This window comes from Centroberyx gerrardi, chromosome 17 (assembly GCF_048128805.1).
Source record: "Centroberyx gerrardi isolate f3 chromosome 17, fCenGer3.hap1.cur.20231027, whole genome shotgun sequence".
NCBI lineage: Eukaryota > Metazoa > Chordata > Actinopteri > Beryciformes > Berycidae > Centroberyx > Centroberyx gerrardi.
Genome location: NC_136013.1, coordinates 19221509 through 19239202, shown reverse-complemented (window position 1 = coordinate 19239202; position 17694 = coordinate 19221509). Strand labels below are relative to the sequence as shown.

The window sequence follows — 17694 nt, the reverse complement described above, 5'->3', positions numbered from 1 at the left end:
ATATCTCACTGTGAATAAAGGAAGCATGGAAATACAAAAAAAAAAAAGTTGTGACTCGTGTAACACGATAACAGAGATAAAAGGGTGGTAAGTGCAGAGACTATTCATTGCAAGGTTGTGAAGAGGCACAACACAAAGTAAGCAATTACAATGGCACCTGTCTCAAAACGTGTATTGGATCATTAAATGACGTAAGCATCTTCTGCAGCTTAAGACGTATACAAGATAACTTGGTATGGTGGAATGTTTCTGATACAAAGAGAGGACATTGTTGTGTAAAACTAGTGATGGGTTAGGATCTGATCAGAGTCATGCACACACACACACACACACAAAAGCTTCCCTCTCTTTTAGCCTAAGCTGCCTGATCCACCCTCCACTAATGGCTCTCTTTAAGGCTCGGCTAGAAGCTTGGAAGGAGAGACACAAAAGAGAGAGAGACAGAGAGAGAGGAGAGGGAGCGAAGGATCGAGCATGGAATAGAAACATTGGAGGAGCATGTATGTGTAAAATGAAAGACAAGTTGGAGTAAATTCCCAGGCGCGTGTTGACATGACTTGTCCTTGTAAATATGCTCAGCGGACGGCCCTCTCCTTGTCAGCCGTTGTATTGTACGCCGGCGTCCAATTAACGCGACCCAACCCCTTCATATCGAATTAACGAGGACGACGGAGGAGGATACGCCCCGCCTCATTCATTAGAGACCACCCATCCCTCCTCTGACCCCGCCGTAACCCCTGACCCCCCTGTCGCCATGGCGACGCTGTGAGGACGAGGCCGGAGCGTGAGAGGTCAGTGGCTAATTCCTCCCACATTACTTCTGCCCACCTCTTCCAGCTCTTAAAATAAAACCAGCCTCATTTCCTCTCCCTCTCTGTCTCTCTGGTTTTCTCTCTCTCCCGTCTCACTCTGTCTTTTCTTTCTCTCCCACTATTTGCCACTTTCTCCCTCGTCTATTCCTCATCTGATGCCTCCGTTTTTCCCCCCTTGCTCTAGCGATCTAGCGAGCCTCATCTGGCGCATTACATTAAAAAAGTTTTAAGAAGAAATGAAACGGGGACAGCGTCTTTGAGTCGTTCGGTCAACGACAGAGAGACAGACTGAGAAGGAGAAGGCCAGAATGGATGCGAGCGTGTGAAGTTTCATTCAGATGTCGAAGGAACAGCGTGTGCCATGAGGTGAGGTGTTGAGATGAAAGAAGAAGAAAAAAACTCCTCTGAAGTCTCCCGTCTTCCCATCCTGCCCTGAGAGCATCCTGCCCGTCTCTCCCCGGAGCAGGAGGACAGACAATGAAATAGAGGGAGGACTGCGGGGGGAAGACAGGTGGCAAAGGAAGTCCTGACTGCTCCGGGCGTTTGTTCCCGCCAAGTTTGTTTTGTTCCACCTTTCTTCGGAAGTCGGTTCCTCTCAGCTCTTTTTCCTCTCTACTCTCTCTCCTCTCCTCTCTCTTTCCTCATTGCTCCCCTCCTTCCCTGTGTTTGCTCCTCGCCTCTCCCGCCACGCCGTGACATTCGGAAACCCGCCACCAAAACAGCCTTTCTTTGGTCTCTCTCTCTCTCTTTATTTTCAATTCCGCCCCACTCTCTCTCTCATTCTCTGGCAGTCTGCGCTGTCAACATTAGCATTAAGCCAGCATTAGCTCTCCGCTGCGCGCTCTCTCTCTCTCTCTCTGGCCCCCATTTTCCAGCTCAGCATCTCGGCACAGATAATACAGGAACACCGTCACCTTATCTCCTCTGAAATGACACATTGGGCTCACGCCGTGTCAAACGGCGCTTCGTCCTGCTCCTATCTGATCCCCCGACGGAAAATAAAAAACCGCCCCGCTGAGCCCTGAGTGTAAGACGCAGCCCTGGATCTTTAATGGAATGTGTGCGCGCGTGTGTGTGTGCGGTGTGCGCAGCTGAGAAATCGCTATCATTGTCAGTCTTCACTGCCAGCATTAGTATAATGAAGGAAGCACGGAGATAATCTGTCAGTGGATTCTTTTTTGTGTGTGGCTGTAGTGTTTTATAAAGGTGCAGTGGATACCAGGTCATGTGAGGCAGCACAGTGTCAGATCAGGGGATTTTTGGAGGTTCCTCCCTGCTCTCAGCTAACCAGTACATTAATAATCTCCCCCAAACCAGACACACAGACAATAAAAAGAACTTTAATTTAACAGTATGGTAAAAACAACCCAGGAGAAAACGACCAAATTAGTAGACAGGACCCAGCCACTTTGGTTTACACCTACATTCCCAACTCCCAATCCGATGATTTCATTTTATATTTTAGCCATTTACACTGCAAAAAAAGTTATTTAGTCTATTATTAAGTCCTAAAATTTTAACTTTCTTAAAATAAGTGAAAAAATCGGCCAATGGGATTAGATAATTTCGCTTGTTTCCAATGCCAATCAGCTTGTTTCCAGAATTTTGTAGAGTGTCACTTTCTTGATAGTAGTGCAGTGATCTGCCTTTTTCTGACTTGTTTCAAGATACTGACACTCATTTCTAGAAAATTCCTGAAACAAGTGAAGCTGCATTGGAAACAAGTGGAGTTATCTCACCTCATTGGCAGAATTTTTCTCTTGTTTTAAGAAAAATAAGATTGGAAGGTTGAATATGAGACTACATGACTCGTTAAGATGGGTGTTTTTTGCAGTGCAGCTGACGCCCCTTGTCGAGAGAGGGTCCTACCTGTGAGCAGAGGTCCTGGGGCTTCCCCCCCAGGCCGTGGGGCATCTCCCGGCAGCGCGTGGACAGGTTGAGGATGGCCGTGGCCGCCATGTGCGCGGCCTCCATGTCGTGGGTGTAGTCGAAGCTGCTCTTGCTGCAGGTGCTGCTGGCGCTGCTGCCCCCGCCTCCTCCTCCTCCGCCTCCTCCCGCTCCCCCTCCTCCGCCTCCGCAGCTCAGGCTGCTGTTGCTGCTGCTGGGAGCGTAGGTGCTGGTGGTGCTGCTGGCTGAGCTGGAGTTCTTGCAGTAACGTTTGGCTGCGGGATGCATTAGAGAGTCGCGATGCTTTAATTTTGGATTGCTCTTCGCTCGAAAACGACCGTACAATTCATTGAGATCATTATCATATGCAGTGCAGTGATGTAGTGGTAAATAAAAAGGTGGGTAATGTCAGTTGGATAGTACTTACTGTGATGTATTTTATGAATTTACTTCATAACGATTTATAAAAAGGTGCAGAAACCCTATTCCACAAATAGAAAGCTGGGTAAACAGAGTTTAGGTGGGTTTACCCTCCACTACATCCCTGATGAAATGTTTTTGTATGGATTACAAGAATTTAGAAAGATATAGAAACCTAATCACACACAAAAAAATCTATGAAGGAGGTGAGGGTAAAGGCCAATCTTAATTTAGGGTTAAATGGACATTGCAAGATTTCTGAAAGACTAACTAATTTAGCACAAAGCTGCTATTCCATCCACATTTTTCTGGACTTGTTTGACATTAAAGAAAAGCTTCTGAGAAAAAACAGGAGGATTTTCAGGCTGAGTTTTACATTTGACACATTTGTGTCTAAATTTTTCATTTTAGTTGACGCTCTCATCCAGAGTGACAATAAGTGGAACAGTGGAAAAGCAAACAAACTATTCCTGTGACCCTAGAATGATCATGCATGATAAAAAAAAAGTCGCACATAAGGGAATATGAGCTATTTTTGAGCTATGAGAATATTTTTTTTTACTAAATCTTCTCAAAATCTTGTGTGTACAAAAAGCGTGTACCCACCCTTCAATAACAATTAACACACCAACTTCAATCATGGGAGCAAATGAAAAAAAGAGATGTGTTTGTCTTGTGATGTGTAAAATGAGAGTGGGGATGGAAAATGTGGAAAATGGTGTAAGGAAAGGTGGCTAAAATGAATGTGTGTATGTTACGTGTATTGAATGATTATGATTTTTTATCTTACTGTAAAATGAAAACCAGTTCAGTACCGTCATATCCTTTGGGGGAGGTGTCCCGCTGCCCGTGGACTTTCGGTGCGATGGCCCGTTTCCCGTACACTTGGTGGTTGTTGCTACCGTCGAAGGCGCTGTAGTCGAAGCTGGTCTTGGAGTACTTCTCCAGCTCCTTGGCCAGGTTGGAGCGTGGTGTGCTGGTGGAAATATTGTTCTTGTAACCATACTGTGGATACTCCAGTTGTTTGACAAAGCACATAGGCCTGGAAAATAAATGACGAGGGGGTGGAGGTTGGACCGAGGCACTCAACATTGCCCAGGGGAAGGATAGGGAATGTGGGGTTTGGCTAAAAAATGGGTGGATGCAAGGGAAGAGGCAGACAGGTATGTGGCAACATCAAATAAAAGAGTCCAGGGTTCTTCGGTGAGAGTATGGAGAATGATGTTGGAGGGTTGAGGTTGAGTTTGGGGTGTTTTGGGGTGCAGGGCTTCCCATTTGTGTGCAATAGCATAGATGTTTTGCTCTTGTTATTTTAGAGAGCATAACCCTGGTAAAAATGTTTTTCACGCCTAGTCAATAAAAACAGGCAAAATTGAATTTCCGCATTTCCTTTATTACGCTTACATACTTTTGATATGCTTTTATCATTTGATATGCTTTTATAGTCTCAATCTAAGACCAGTAAGAAATGAAATGTAAGATCCTGCGCTGTTGATGCTCAGTTAGATATAAATATAAAATCCACAATTGCTTATGACTTTTCATCATAGCATTTTCATGAGTATCAAAGAAACCCTCATTCAAACAGCTATGCCTTCACTATGATAAATGAGGCCAATTTTGTTAAAATCCAATAAAGCATTTTGCCTTCATAAGTAAACACAGAAACGAACATGCAGTCTCTTGAAAGTATTCTCAGGAGACAAGAGAACATAAGCATAAAACAAACAGAGGAGCCTTAAAATCTCGTCGTCTACAAAATGCAGGGAAAAAAACGAGCAAAACCCATCATTCCAACATTACTTGATAACACTGCTCTACCTGTAAAGTGCGGTTAACAAACAGCGGGCTCAATGCAAGACAGCAACAGCTTCTGTGTTAGATTCAGGCCCTCAGCACAAAATACACCTTTGCATTCCCTTTCAGCCGGTGACCAATTAAACCCCCATCTTACATCTTACAAGTTCTTGTGACTGTAGACAACAGATGGATACGATAAGCCGACAAAGGTTGGGGAACTACACGACACGTGTCTGTGTCACATGCTTTCCATAACATGGTTTTAGCTGAGGAGAATGTTATAATACGGGGTGCGGATGAGAGTGAAGAGTGAATACTACCTTAAGACCCGGTCGGAGGCCTGGTTAGACTTGGGGCCGTCGCAGCTCTGGTGCTTCTCCTGGGCTTTGGCCAGCTTCTCGGCGGCGGCGATGGGACACCCTGACAGACTGAAATGACAGAGCGACTTGAGTGGTGTGGTCGCACGTGGATCCGAGACACGTTTTTGATAAGTCAACACGTTACACTGAATGCACATTCTGTAAAACGGTTGGCTTGTTAGAGCGCTTGTCAGCCCAGTCTGCCTGGCTGAACTGCAGCTATTGCACATCTGTCTGTCAGCCAATCAATCCCGAGATTTGCCTGTTTGAGAAAGTCTACCTGTCTGTGGTTTAGCAAGTCGCTGGTTAAAATGTAAAATCATTAATTTTCATATAACACTTTGAATAACAACACCGTTGGCAACAGCTTGCATATTTCTGGTTGAGCGGCTTAAAAGAATTCTCAGAATAGATACTCCCATACGGACGAATGTGCGTATTTACATTCCCCAGCATCCTGCTTCCTTCACACACATGCCGACGCACTCATACACACACTGGGTTGGAAACGGGTCTGTGTTAGAAAAGAATTTAGTACTGCAAAACTTCTTCCTGGCAACTAACTGACCAAATGTGACAAAAGTTCATGCTGTTATCCTTAACCCCTATTATTCTCCATCCATTCTGTCAACTGTAGTGTGTCGGGCCTGGGTGAAAAAATTATCTTTGACAATGGCCTGAAGCCAGTACAGAGTTGTGTTCATGAGCACCTGTCATCAGATGTGCATGAAATGTGTGCATGCTCGTGCGGGGATAAGAGTGTGTAGCGGCCTGCGGGTTTGGAAGCGCGAGTGGAGCGCTATGGAGGTTTATATCGGCTCTCGCTAGTAAAAGTGAAAAGTTTATTGTGCGTGTCCGTGTGCGTGCCGATCTTGTGCTGCCGCCGTGTCACCGAGCACAGCGGGGGAAGCGCTCTCGTCCTCCCAGGTCTGCACCTCTCCTGTCACCCTGGCTGAGTGGCAGAAAGGTGCTAATGGCTGCCGCTATGCCCCGACTCCCCGAGCATCTGCTGTGGGTGACACTCCTCTTTCACTGTCACCTCGCCCTGTCTGACAGCACTGGCAGGAGCGCGCAGCTATTTCCAGTTCCCCCCTCCAAACCTGCACCTGATAGATGCCATTTTTCGCCACGAGCTGATAAATGATTTATGCTGCGGGAGGTGTGAATTGCTGCATCCTAATCGGAGACCTCACTTAAAACTGTGGCATTGTGAAGCAGCCGAGCTACTTGACATTTCTCATCCAGGCCAACATTATAAGAAAGACTGTACTTATTGAGACACAAAGAATGACACCCGTGTGGTTTAAGAATACATAAACGAAGAGATGAAATGAAAAAAATAGAATCAGGAACATTCGTTGTGGATGGAAAAAAAATATTTAAAAGATGACACCTCATAAAATGATGGCCAAACAAAGTCCTAAACTGAAGAAAAGAGGATGCAACATGGACAGTGCCTTTTTCTGATGGCCAGACTGTCACTTACCTTCTGTGGGAGTTTCTGTTGCTATTGACGTGGCCGCGTCCCGTGCAGCCAGGCGTAGGACACTTAAGAACATTCTCATACATAGCCAGAACTTCATACAGACAGGAGATAGGAGTGAAAGACAGGGAAGGTTAGGAGCCCCTCACAATCACGCATGAGTTCTATTAGTGTGTGAGCAGCTTGGCATTATAAACATCATTAAGAAATGAGCCCATGTGAACCCAAATGACCTCTCCTTCATTTTAATGAACACTAGTCTGAAAGGGCAGGCAAGGTTTCCCACCATATTGCTTCCACTTATCCAGCCCTTTCAAATTAGTATTCATGGAATAGGGACAGTCATGAATAAAAAGAAGTCATTTAAGTCTAACAGGACAAAACCAGCAAGCGACAGAAATGGGAGGAAGTTTTGGGCATGCAGAGAACGGAGCAGCCAACAGCTAGCAATCATGCAAAACACAAGCCCTGAAATCAATGGAAAAACCAGACAGATGGAATACAGCTCCTTGATAGAGTGCGCTTTGTTATCATCCACACGTTGTTAGGGTAGAGAGTGCAGTCTTCAATACCATTTACCATTAAAACAGTCCATAACTGTCTCGGATCCCTACGGCAAGCAGCCAATTAGATTAATGATCTATGGACGTCGGAGAGGACCCGTCGGAGTACCGCAGGCAGGGGCGCAGGGAAGGGTCGTCTCGACACCGGTGGTGTGCGGGGCCAAAACCCATCGGCATCAGCTTCATCATTATCACCCCCTTAAACTTTAACCCCTCGTCATCCTCCCTCCCTGACATACTAATTAGTGTTCAGTGCAGGTAATTGGACAAGGCCCGCCACCTCAACATGCCAGGAGCCAATGCATTATGTATACCCCAGTTTTGCCCTGCCCTCCGGAAAGAGACAACTAGAATAGCTGGAAATTGCAGGGTTGAGCCAGATCCGCTGGGCACATACAGTATATAGCTATACGGATGGCGAGAAAAAGAATAATAGAAAGAAGAAACAGACAGGAGGCGATGCGGTTCCAAATGCTTCTGCAGAGTGTTACAGTATATATTGTATTCCTGTGCGAAGGTAAATCACTTTAAGGACAAAAACAAAGATCCCCATGTGAGGCGATTAAATATTTGATATTCTACAGAAAAGAGCTACAATGAGCAAACACGAAAGGGAATTAATGAATTTGAGATATAATTTAATCGTCATTTTTCACATTTCCCTAGGAACAGTCTTGGCGCACTGTGTGATTTCCAAATTAAATGAAGCCATTGCATTAATAATACATTGTCCACTCAGTACGGCAAATGTGTTAATAGGCGAGAGAGATTTTCCCATTGCTGAGTCTGCCCTGCAGGCAGTCAGATGTGTGACATATACGCCTCTTTACCTTTAAAGTGGTGAAGCGAGGAGTCTGTCTGCATGGGACTATTGACCACATATTGACAGGAGAAACCTGGTGGCTGGCCGCCCCATGGCCGATAATGCATTTTTAAGCAGAGATCTATTGATACCTCATGCCAACCAAAGCAGGTCACCTTTCAACAGCATCAAGACTGTGATATGGGAAGAGGGGCCTGGTGTGTGTGTGTGCGTGTGTGTATGTGTGTCCATGTGTGTGTGTGGAGGACTGAAGATGGCTGTGCCACAAAGACCGGGGAGAGAACTTTTTGTGATCCAAAACGTCCTGTACAGTATTAATGATATCATTTCCCCCAAAAGTCAGCCCGATCAACACAAGTGAGGAACAGGAGAAGGAACACCGACATCACATTCCTAAATCTCCAGTGACAATCAATTCAAGCCTATCCCAAAATCCATTTTGGGGCTTGATCCCGGTCAAGGTCAACCACTCTGAACCAGTCCAAATTTCTGGGAGATGAGCACACCTCGGATTAGGGACCACTGTGTGCATGGCGCCCCACAGAACAAGAGGTAAAGACCAGACACTGCTGGTCTTTACAAGCCCAGCTTTTATGCTAACTAATTTCTTTGCCATTATTGAAACCCTCTTTTATTTTGATTGCAGTCTGGGTCATGGCAGATCATAACTTGATTTTCATGCTGCGGGTAATGAAACGTGTAAAGGGGCTTTTATTGACAAGTTTGCACAAGGTGAATGAGACTAAATAGCTGGGGTGAAATCTCTAAAGGGAAAATTCACTCTTCATTCAAGGCTAATGTTTATTGCCACTTCAGTTGATCCGTGGCTTAGAGATATGATACTGCCCTTCTATTCAACAGAATTTAATTGAGCAAAGAATACAAATAAATGAATAGGGTTTATGGCATGGCTGACCGAAGCAGGCTCAATGTTATCAAGGTCTGTGAGCATTTGCGAGCTTTGTGAAAAATTAAATCTTAAGACTCTATTAACATTAAAAATGCTAGGCAAACTCTTTACTGAGATAGAAAACTGTGACATTTAACCTTTTCTCATCCGATATACAGGCATTGTATAAACCATGCCATAAAGAAGCATGCAGCCAATATATCCTCTACAATAATAAAACCAACAACGGTGGGTGGGATTATCATGCGCCCTCAATCACTGTCAGTCAATCCAATGGAAGAGTGAGTCGCATGCAGTCAAGTAAATCACTGATTGACGGCTCTTGACAATCCCACCAATCACCACATTGCCGCCATTTGCACATCAACAAGGCCTCATTTCCCGCCTCATCACCACGGCACACTAGGCAGGCAATCAGCAAGCAAAACCGTGGCCCCATGCAAAAGGTCACTACAGGAGTGCAGCTGCAGCCCCGCTGACCTCGCACTGTACTCCAACCACAACAGCAAGCGCGCCGCACACATAACGAGCCGTATCCAGACACAGCAACGATCACGGGAAACATGCAGGATTCCTCCACATCAAAGGATATGAAAGCCACAGGTCGGGTAAATAAGCTAAACAGGTGCTTGGCTGGTGCGTGACCGCAATGCTTACTTTCTGGTGGCACCCTGTCTTTGTGCGGACACCCGGACAGGCTCCGATGGTGGGGGTACAAGCCTGTCACGTGGCCCGTGCCGTCGCAGCCCGGTGTCGGACACCGGCTTTCCTTCTTGTCTGCGCGTGAAGAATCTGTGTGCAGAAAGATATATCAATACGACCGCACACGCAAACACAGCCAGACAGCCACATGAACTCACACATCGAGGCGTCATTCACACACACAAAGACAGATTCAAACACTGGATTGCCGCATTGAGTACAACATGCATTGGGTCCAACACAAAGCTCCATGACCCTGAAGAAAGATGCCGATGCTGATTGTACATTGTATATGGTTACTATGACAACCACATAACGTCAGAGCAAGAACGTGCGACTCAAAGTGGTATCTCACAGATGTCAGTGAGTTGCAAGGGAGTTTCTGAAAAAAATATAGTGCCATTGATGAGATAGGGTTTTACTATAGTAAGAGAAAATATTTCACACCAGTATAGGCTATTTAAAACCATGTTGAGAGCAAGGCACAGCTGCACAAGCTAAGGGAGGAGCAGATGTTACAGAACACAAGATAAGTACTCTTTTCTTTTCAGATTTCGCACATCAGTCCCTCCAGGATTTCCTGGACTTTTTCAGTGACTATTGTAACCAAGAACACTTGACTTTGAAGTGGCTTTTTGAAAATGCACAAGCCAATTTGCATTACTATGTTTATTTGAAGGAATAATGGGAAGACTGACAAAAATGATGAGTCAAAGGACAAAGATGCATTGATTTGCTTGCTGACAAATCTTTTGATCAGCAAGATTGTTTATTGTAATAAAAAAAATTGTGATGATTTGTAAAATATTACACCTCTTGTGCCAGTGACCCTCAACAAAATGTGTTCAGTTTTCCAGTTTAGATTCAATTAAGAATTTAATCACACTGCTCTTTGATACAAAAAACTGATACATTTCCTACACAAGACAATTTGTATTATTGGCTATGGCACTGAAGCACTTACTCCAAGCAGCACATGTGCACTATATGCATGCACCCATACACAGACACACACATACCTGTGCACACACATATACACACACACACATGTGCACACGCGCACGCGCACACACACACACACACACACACACACACACACACACACACACGCACACACACACCGGATGAGATTGTCTTTCCCTTCCCAAAACTTGGTTCTCCTATTTCCTCAAAACCCTGATCAGATATGGTTACCACCAAAAAGCAATGATGCCAACCCGTGCCAACTGGCATTGTTTCTCAAATGCAACCATCCACCTTCAAATCACTTTGACTCAGAAACAAGGTCAAGGATTCTTCTTACAGTCAACATGCAATTGCTCTTCTAGAATGATACAGCAACTGGATTTTGCAGCGTATCCCTTTTACGTGAAAATTGGGAAAATTGCAGAAGGCAATAGCATATAATATCTATCATAGTTGAGAGCTACAGGATGTGAGTGATGTATCAGATTGTACAACCGATTTGGAGGCATTTGAGTGACAGCAATCCTTATCAGGGAGCTAGTATTGGGAGAGTGGAGGGGGCTTTTTATCCCGTGCCACAGAAAGACAGACCACTAATTAAAGTTTTACGGGCCTCTGTAACTTAGTACCTCTACCTCAGGCACTTACTGATGAACCAAAATAAACCCAGGGGTTGAGGAGTAGGAGGAAAGAGAAGAATAACCAAGGGAAGGGGAAGGAGGGCTGAAAAAGGACAAACGTGAGAGATGGCACAGAGCACACCTACTCATACATTTACAAGTGAGTCACCAAATGAAATCTCATGTCTAGAGTAGTAGGACATCATTCACCAGAAAAAAAAGCACCTCATTATCCTCTGTGGCCTTCATCTATCTATGTCATGTTAGGGCATATGAGATTGGTACAATATGGCTATGTCATGTCTGGCTCTTCTGTCTGGCACCAATGCAATAAATGCGGGGAAATATTTTCATGTTGGCAAAGAACTAGGTCTAGATGTAGAATGTGGCTTTAAATAGTGGCTGCTTTTGGGGCACACTGCTACCGTTTGAACTGTGTGTTGGAAATAATTCTCCATTTCCACACGCATGCATGCACGAATACACATACATGATGCCTGCACATTCTGCCCGCCACAGTCCCATGGCAGAGAGTGGAGGCAGCCAAGTGGAAGGCATATTAGAAAGCAGAGGATATTGATTGTGGCTGGGGACGGTCTGCGCTTTGCATAGCAAATGGCCCCCATTACCATACCATCTCTGGATAATTAATGTGCAGTCAGTGGGCCTGTCGTTCGTTATCGGTCATTCTGATACTGTTCAATTTCCATCTCAGCCTCATGCTTCTCTTAGGGAGCTGGCCTCTCCCCTGAAACCCCCCCTCCCCCCTCTCCATGCTCTGTTTTATAAATCACACACAGGAACCCTGGTCAACGAGTGTCTGCCACTATCTTGCCCAGGGAAAGATGTTATCGTGACGCAACTGTCTCGTGTCCTCTCATTATTCCAACATTAGCCAGACACAGAGGCCATGGAGTGCTCTTGAAATTAACATTTGTGTGGCATTTAGGTTGCAATATGTACCTGCTGTGAGTTGTGTGGCATTTAAGGTGCAATATCAACCTGCTGTGAATTAGGATGCTCATATTTGTTGCTCTCATCTGATATCTTTCTTGTGGGAGCCCATGAAATGCTTTAACCTATTTTACCACGAATAGAGTATTGTTCCAGTAATGGATATGATGAGAGGAATAATCAGGAGTTAAACAAGGCAGCCTGTAAACGGGCCATTGTAAATGCCACTGCAATGTCTCTCTGGCTGCAAATCTACTGTATATGCCTCAGTGGCCTAGAAGTGGACACCCAGCAAATACCATACATTGTATAGCCTAATAATTGCCAAGTAATACTGCTATCTTTGCACTATATGATTATAAACAGGCATAGTCTACAGTATATGAGCTTTTGTGTTTCTAAGATATCAATAGCTAGTATCAATAGCTAAATGCAAGAGCATAACGATAATAAACAAACCTAAAAGTCTACCTTGTTCCCTACAGAATGGATCCTTTCCAAAGGCAGCAGGCCTCTCTATTTTGTAGATTCCCTTCCCAAGTGCTTGTGCAGGTTTAAAAATAGGCAGCTTTACCCCGAGCTGCATCGCAGGGATGAGATTTGCGGTCCTAACAGGCCGTGCAGATTGCCATTACTTATGCCTGACAAGCCTACCCTCTGATGTTTCCATGCTGGCCTATTTTAACAACATAAGCTGCTGCTGCCGCTCCCGCTGCTACCGAGATGCGAATTTCCAAATTGGCTGAAAAAGCTTGTCCTGGGGTTATAGTGAGGTTCCCAGAATGCACGTGGGCTGTCTAGTCTCCAATACAGGATAGAGATACAGAGCCAAACACTGGCAGACAAACATTTTACCTGAGCTAGTTAAATGAGGTAAACATGTCTGCTGTTGTGTAGGTATAGTCCCTAATGCGTATTTACGTATAATGTCTTCTAAAGTGTACAGCATGAGCTTCCAGTAAGCTTAACGTACATCTGAGCCTACCTGGATTTAAAAGAACCACCCACCTTTATGGTAGAAGGGCTTCTTCATACCATCGGGTAGCCGGGCTTTACGCTCAACACCGTAGCCGTGCCGCGGGCCATGGTCGTCATGGCTGTACCTCACCCCATCTCTCCTGGCAGCCTCGGCTGCCATTTTGTCCCGCATGGCCTTTGCGCGTTCCGACTCCAGTGCAATGGCTTTCTCCAACAGGGACAGGTTTCCCTTCGTCATGTCAAACACCTCCTCTGACCGGTCCGACGTCACCGAGGTGGTGTCCTCGTCAAAATCCCGGTGGTGGCTGTGATATCGGTCGTCCTGCGCGCAACTGGAGAAGGCCTTGGAGCGCGGACTCAGTTGCTCCTCCAGCTTCATGAGGTTGACCATGTCTGAATAGTTCCTATCAAGCGTCCGCCTTTCCTCCTGGCTCTGGTGGAGATCCTCGTAGCCCGGATGGTGGGACAGTTGATGGACGTCCCCACCTGAAAAATGATTTTGCTGGGAAGGTCCAGTTCGGTCGGCGGACTTTGTTTCACTTAGTTTCCGAGCCAGGTCAAAGCACTGGTTCCGTAGACACTCCAGACTGCTCAGACACACTTCCTCATCGCTGTCTTCTATTTGTCCGTTGCTGGCGGTCTTAATTTGTCCATTACCACCATGTGGATTTCCCCCATTGCGGACACAGTCATTCCCCCCCCCATTCTCAGCCATACCATCCTCATAGTCCTGTCCATCCAAGTTGTCGGACAATACCGCCCCATGGCCTTGTGCCAACAGTTTGAGGGAGTCCACTGTCTCTCTAACCACATCACTATCCACATCCAAACTTAGATCACCCTTCTGTGTTTCATCCCCCTCCCCCTCTTCCTCTTCCTCCTCCTCATCGTCATCATCTTCCTCCTCCTCCTCCTCTTCGTCTTCCTCCTCCTCTTCTTCCTCCTCTTCCTCTTCTTCCTCCTCCTCTTCCTCCTCGGCACTGTTGGACGAGTTGCTGTTCATCTCAGACTCTGTCATGGCGCGGTAGGCGGCATCTTCGGCGATCTTGCCCAGGTTGAGCAGGGACTTGGCCACGAGTTCGTCATAGTTCTCGTACTCTTCGTTGTTGTTATCGTCCTTCTCCGCCATCGGGCCAGATTTGGGATTGCTGCCGCCACCGCCACCATCGCCCTCGCCACCCTCACCACTGCTCATCAGATCGTCCTCTGTTGGAAAAAAAGAACAAACGTCTTGTAATTTCATTTCCGTCATTCTATTTTACTGCTAAATCAGATTTCTGGGCTTGGTCCATCCAAATTGGATAAAGAACTCTTTGCTTCCCCTAATAATTTACTTTGAGAGTCTTAACAGCAGCTTGTGTACTGAATTGTGAATCAGCACAGGAAGTTAAATATAGTGGTTTGGGATCGTTCCAGAGAAAGATGCTTTGGTAAATGAGAAATTAAACCAAGGACTATATCTTTGGCAACCTTTATTCTTACCCTAAATCTTGGAATTCGTTATAAAAAAAACCCCTTCTTTATTACTTAAAATATTACTGAGGAATTCTGTAAATAGCTGTAAATGAGATTACCTTTTTATTCATTGTTCGGCATAGTTTAATTTGAAACACCGTTGAGTGTAGAGAGAAAATCTTTGAACTGGAGGGAGCATTTTTTACACTGTACGGTATGGAGTCTAAAAACTAAGAGATAATATGGTGTTCCATCTGCAACAAGATGAACCCCTGTCACTCGCTATTCATCGTTTTCTAGCAAAGTCCTTTTTTTATTCAATCAACAGTATCTTTAGAATTCTTTTCACTGCTTAATTGATTCTGACAGGCTGCAAAAGGTTACTGAACCTCTTCTGTCAGTAATTTCAAGCACTCACTCTTTGGAGCACTTCCAATCTCTCCTTTGACATTTCCGCCTTGAACCGCCAAGAGCACATCGCTCACATTGGCGTCACATTTGCCACTTACATTCCTGCAGAGAAAACGAACCCATAGGCCCACACACAGAAATAATAAACGTGACTTTGATTTCTGGAGGGAGTGAGAAAATCACCTGACAAAACACTACGGAAGTGTAATCGTCTGTGATGAAATATTAATTATCACCAGGTTCAAAGACTCGTCTGTAATCACCATATACACATGACTGCAAACTTGACCATTTCCATAGGATCAAAGTTGCAAATATGAGGTAGAAGGGAAACTCACATGAACATGCATACACAAACACATGTGAATGTTAACACCACAGTTGGGAAAAAGGCTTACATTCCACATAGACTGCACAAACCTACAGATACACACACACGTGCACGCACACACACGCAAGCATACACAGACACACACACACACACACACACACACACACACACTCCAATCTAATGAGCGCAACACAACATTGACACTTAGGGTGAGGGCTTTAGACTGGGAAGAGAGAACAGTCACGAATGACCAGACACATATTTTGACAGTGGAAGGCTTCTTACAGCAACCTACTGCACCAGGGGTTTAATTTTTGATGGTATGAAACATGGCACAGGAAAGCAATTTGAAGAGCAATCAGGGTACACAAAGGGGATATGGAAGCGAAACAGATTGAGGAGGGAACAGAGAGACTGCCCTGCCCTGAATTGGCTTTGGATTAGCTACAGCAATGTGCATGCCACTGAGAAACACCGAGAAGCTCCTCACAATGCCACCTCTATTACATTTACCAGATTGGGATCTGCCTAGTTACCATCCAGCACCTCTGTCTTGGGGCATATGAGGGAAATGGTTACGATGCATATGGAAAGACTTATCTACATTTCATATGAAAAATGGCACAGATTAAAAAATGGTCCTCATATTCCAAGGAGGCAGAACAACTAATGACTATAAAGCGCAATGCTGAGGAGGATTTGGAAAATTCTTCAAGAAGCCGAATGCCTGCCGGTGACACCGACATGCACTGTGGCCTGCCAGTAGCACTTATTGAAGGTAAATGGAAATAAGCTACTGCCCATAGAAAACACTGCCAGACTGTCGACATGCTGAGGAGACAGAGGCAACAGTCCTCTGTCTCAATGTTAAGGCTGTGGCCTTGACTGCGGACTCTAATGAACGCCAGTCCGTGGAGATGTTTTCACATGTCGACAAGGAAGTAAGAGCATGGCGGCTGAGACGCCACATCAACACTTAGGGAGGGTAGAGCTACGCGCCGAACAGGGTTAACACACTGCTCTCTCCGAGCTTCACTCTTAATTGGACTTGAAGGCACTGTCAGGTCCAATCGTAATGCGGGGGCGCAAAGCAGAATCTGTTGGAGAGAAACCTGCCAAATCTGGTGTTGGGCACGTCGGTGGGGGAAGAAGACATAACATATGGGGCAGGAGTTTCTCAAATCCCTCAGGTCCCAAAACTATGGGATTTTCACATAATGTCTTGACAAAGGCCATAATTAAGGCAGCGGCTGGATGGCTAAGAGTTAAATTTTTCCTAAGATTTAATTTTTGTCAAGGGACAGGACAAGATTCTTTTGTTGTTGAGAAAAATAATTTGTTAGTTCTATAATAACATCTGTTGTGCTTTTTTGAGAAACTAACACTTTTCCCACAACTTCTGTAACATACAAAATAATAATCATGCTTTGACTTTTAGCAATTAAGCATGATTTGATTCCTTTTAAGATTTTTAACTGAGCTCCTCCACTATTAGGTCATTTGTTTTAGAACTGTATTTTCCCTATAAGTAAAAAAAACAAAACCTAAATGTTCTAAAAATACAGAGCCTCTAAAATATCAAGAGACCAGAGAATGGATGGGTGTTCTCAAGAGAACAGTTTGGTGCCAATGCGCCTCTCTTCCAGGTGAGTGGGTTTGATCTAGCACTAAAAATTCTGTTTCAGGTACAGTAGCCAGTCATACAGATGGTTTTGAGAAAAAGCACATGCACAAATAAAACAGTGTAAATAACTAAATAAATAAATAGCCTGCACATAAAACAAACAGGATCAAAGGAATAACCAATCACTGTAGGAATAATACATTTTATGTCTTCGGCTATGCCGTAATGTCAGTGTGTTGTTATCGATATTTTATCTCATTCCAGTGCAAAACACAACGGCAGAAACTATCAGCTTTTGAAAATCATCTACAACTCCTCCAGAACTTTTCATTCAGCTGAGTGAAAATGGAAGCAAGAAACACTGATATACTCTAATAAAATGTCATATGTGAAAATTATTTGTAAAAAAAACAGTAGAGAAGGGGATTTGCATTTGAAAATCGAAAATCTAACAATAGTGAATGCAAAGCAGCTCTCTGGTGTAAATGTTATGTATTTCTAGTCAATTAAGTTAATTAGCATGCATTGCAGAACATCTAGTAATATGTAATTAGCACAATACAATCAGAAACCTTCTCACCTTGCCCTTGACTCTG

The 17694-nt window shown here is 44.7% G+C and overlaps 2 protein-coding genes across 2 annotated transcripts in view; one reads left to right on the top strand and one right to left on the bottom strand.

Moving 5' to 3' along the window:
• myt1lb (myelin transcription factor 1-like, b) overlaps nt 1–17694 on the bottom strand; it is a 51854-nt gene that overhangs the window by 13709 nt on the left and 20451 nt on the right. The window contains exons 5-11 of the mRNA XM_071918188.2: nt 14257–14425; nt 13308–14181; nt 9715–9849; nt 6765–6855; nt 5240–5347; nt 3935–4161; nt 2682–2974 (exon numbers count right to left, since the gene is read on the bottom strand). Of these exons, the coding sequence (XP_071774289.1) occupies nt 2682–2974; nt 3935–4161; nt 5240–5347; nt 6765–6855; nt 9715–9849; nt 13308–14181; nt 14257–14425 (1897 nt within the window). The remainder of the gene's footprint in view (nt 1–2681; nt 2975–3934; nt 4162–5239; nt 5348–6764; nt 6856–9714; nt 9850–13307; nt 14182–14256; nt 14426–17694) is intronic.
• The window catches only part of LOC139926448 (cytochrome c oxidase subunit 7A2, mitochondrial-like), a 216856-nt gene continuing 211578 nt past the window's right edge, over nt 12417–17694 (top strand). The window contains exon 1 of the mRNA XM_071918192.2: nt 12417–12426. The gene's annotated coding sequence lies outside the window, so the exon portion shown is untranslated. The remainder of the gene's footprint in view (nt 12427–17694) is intronic.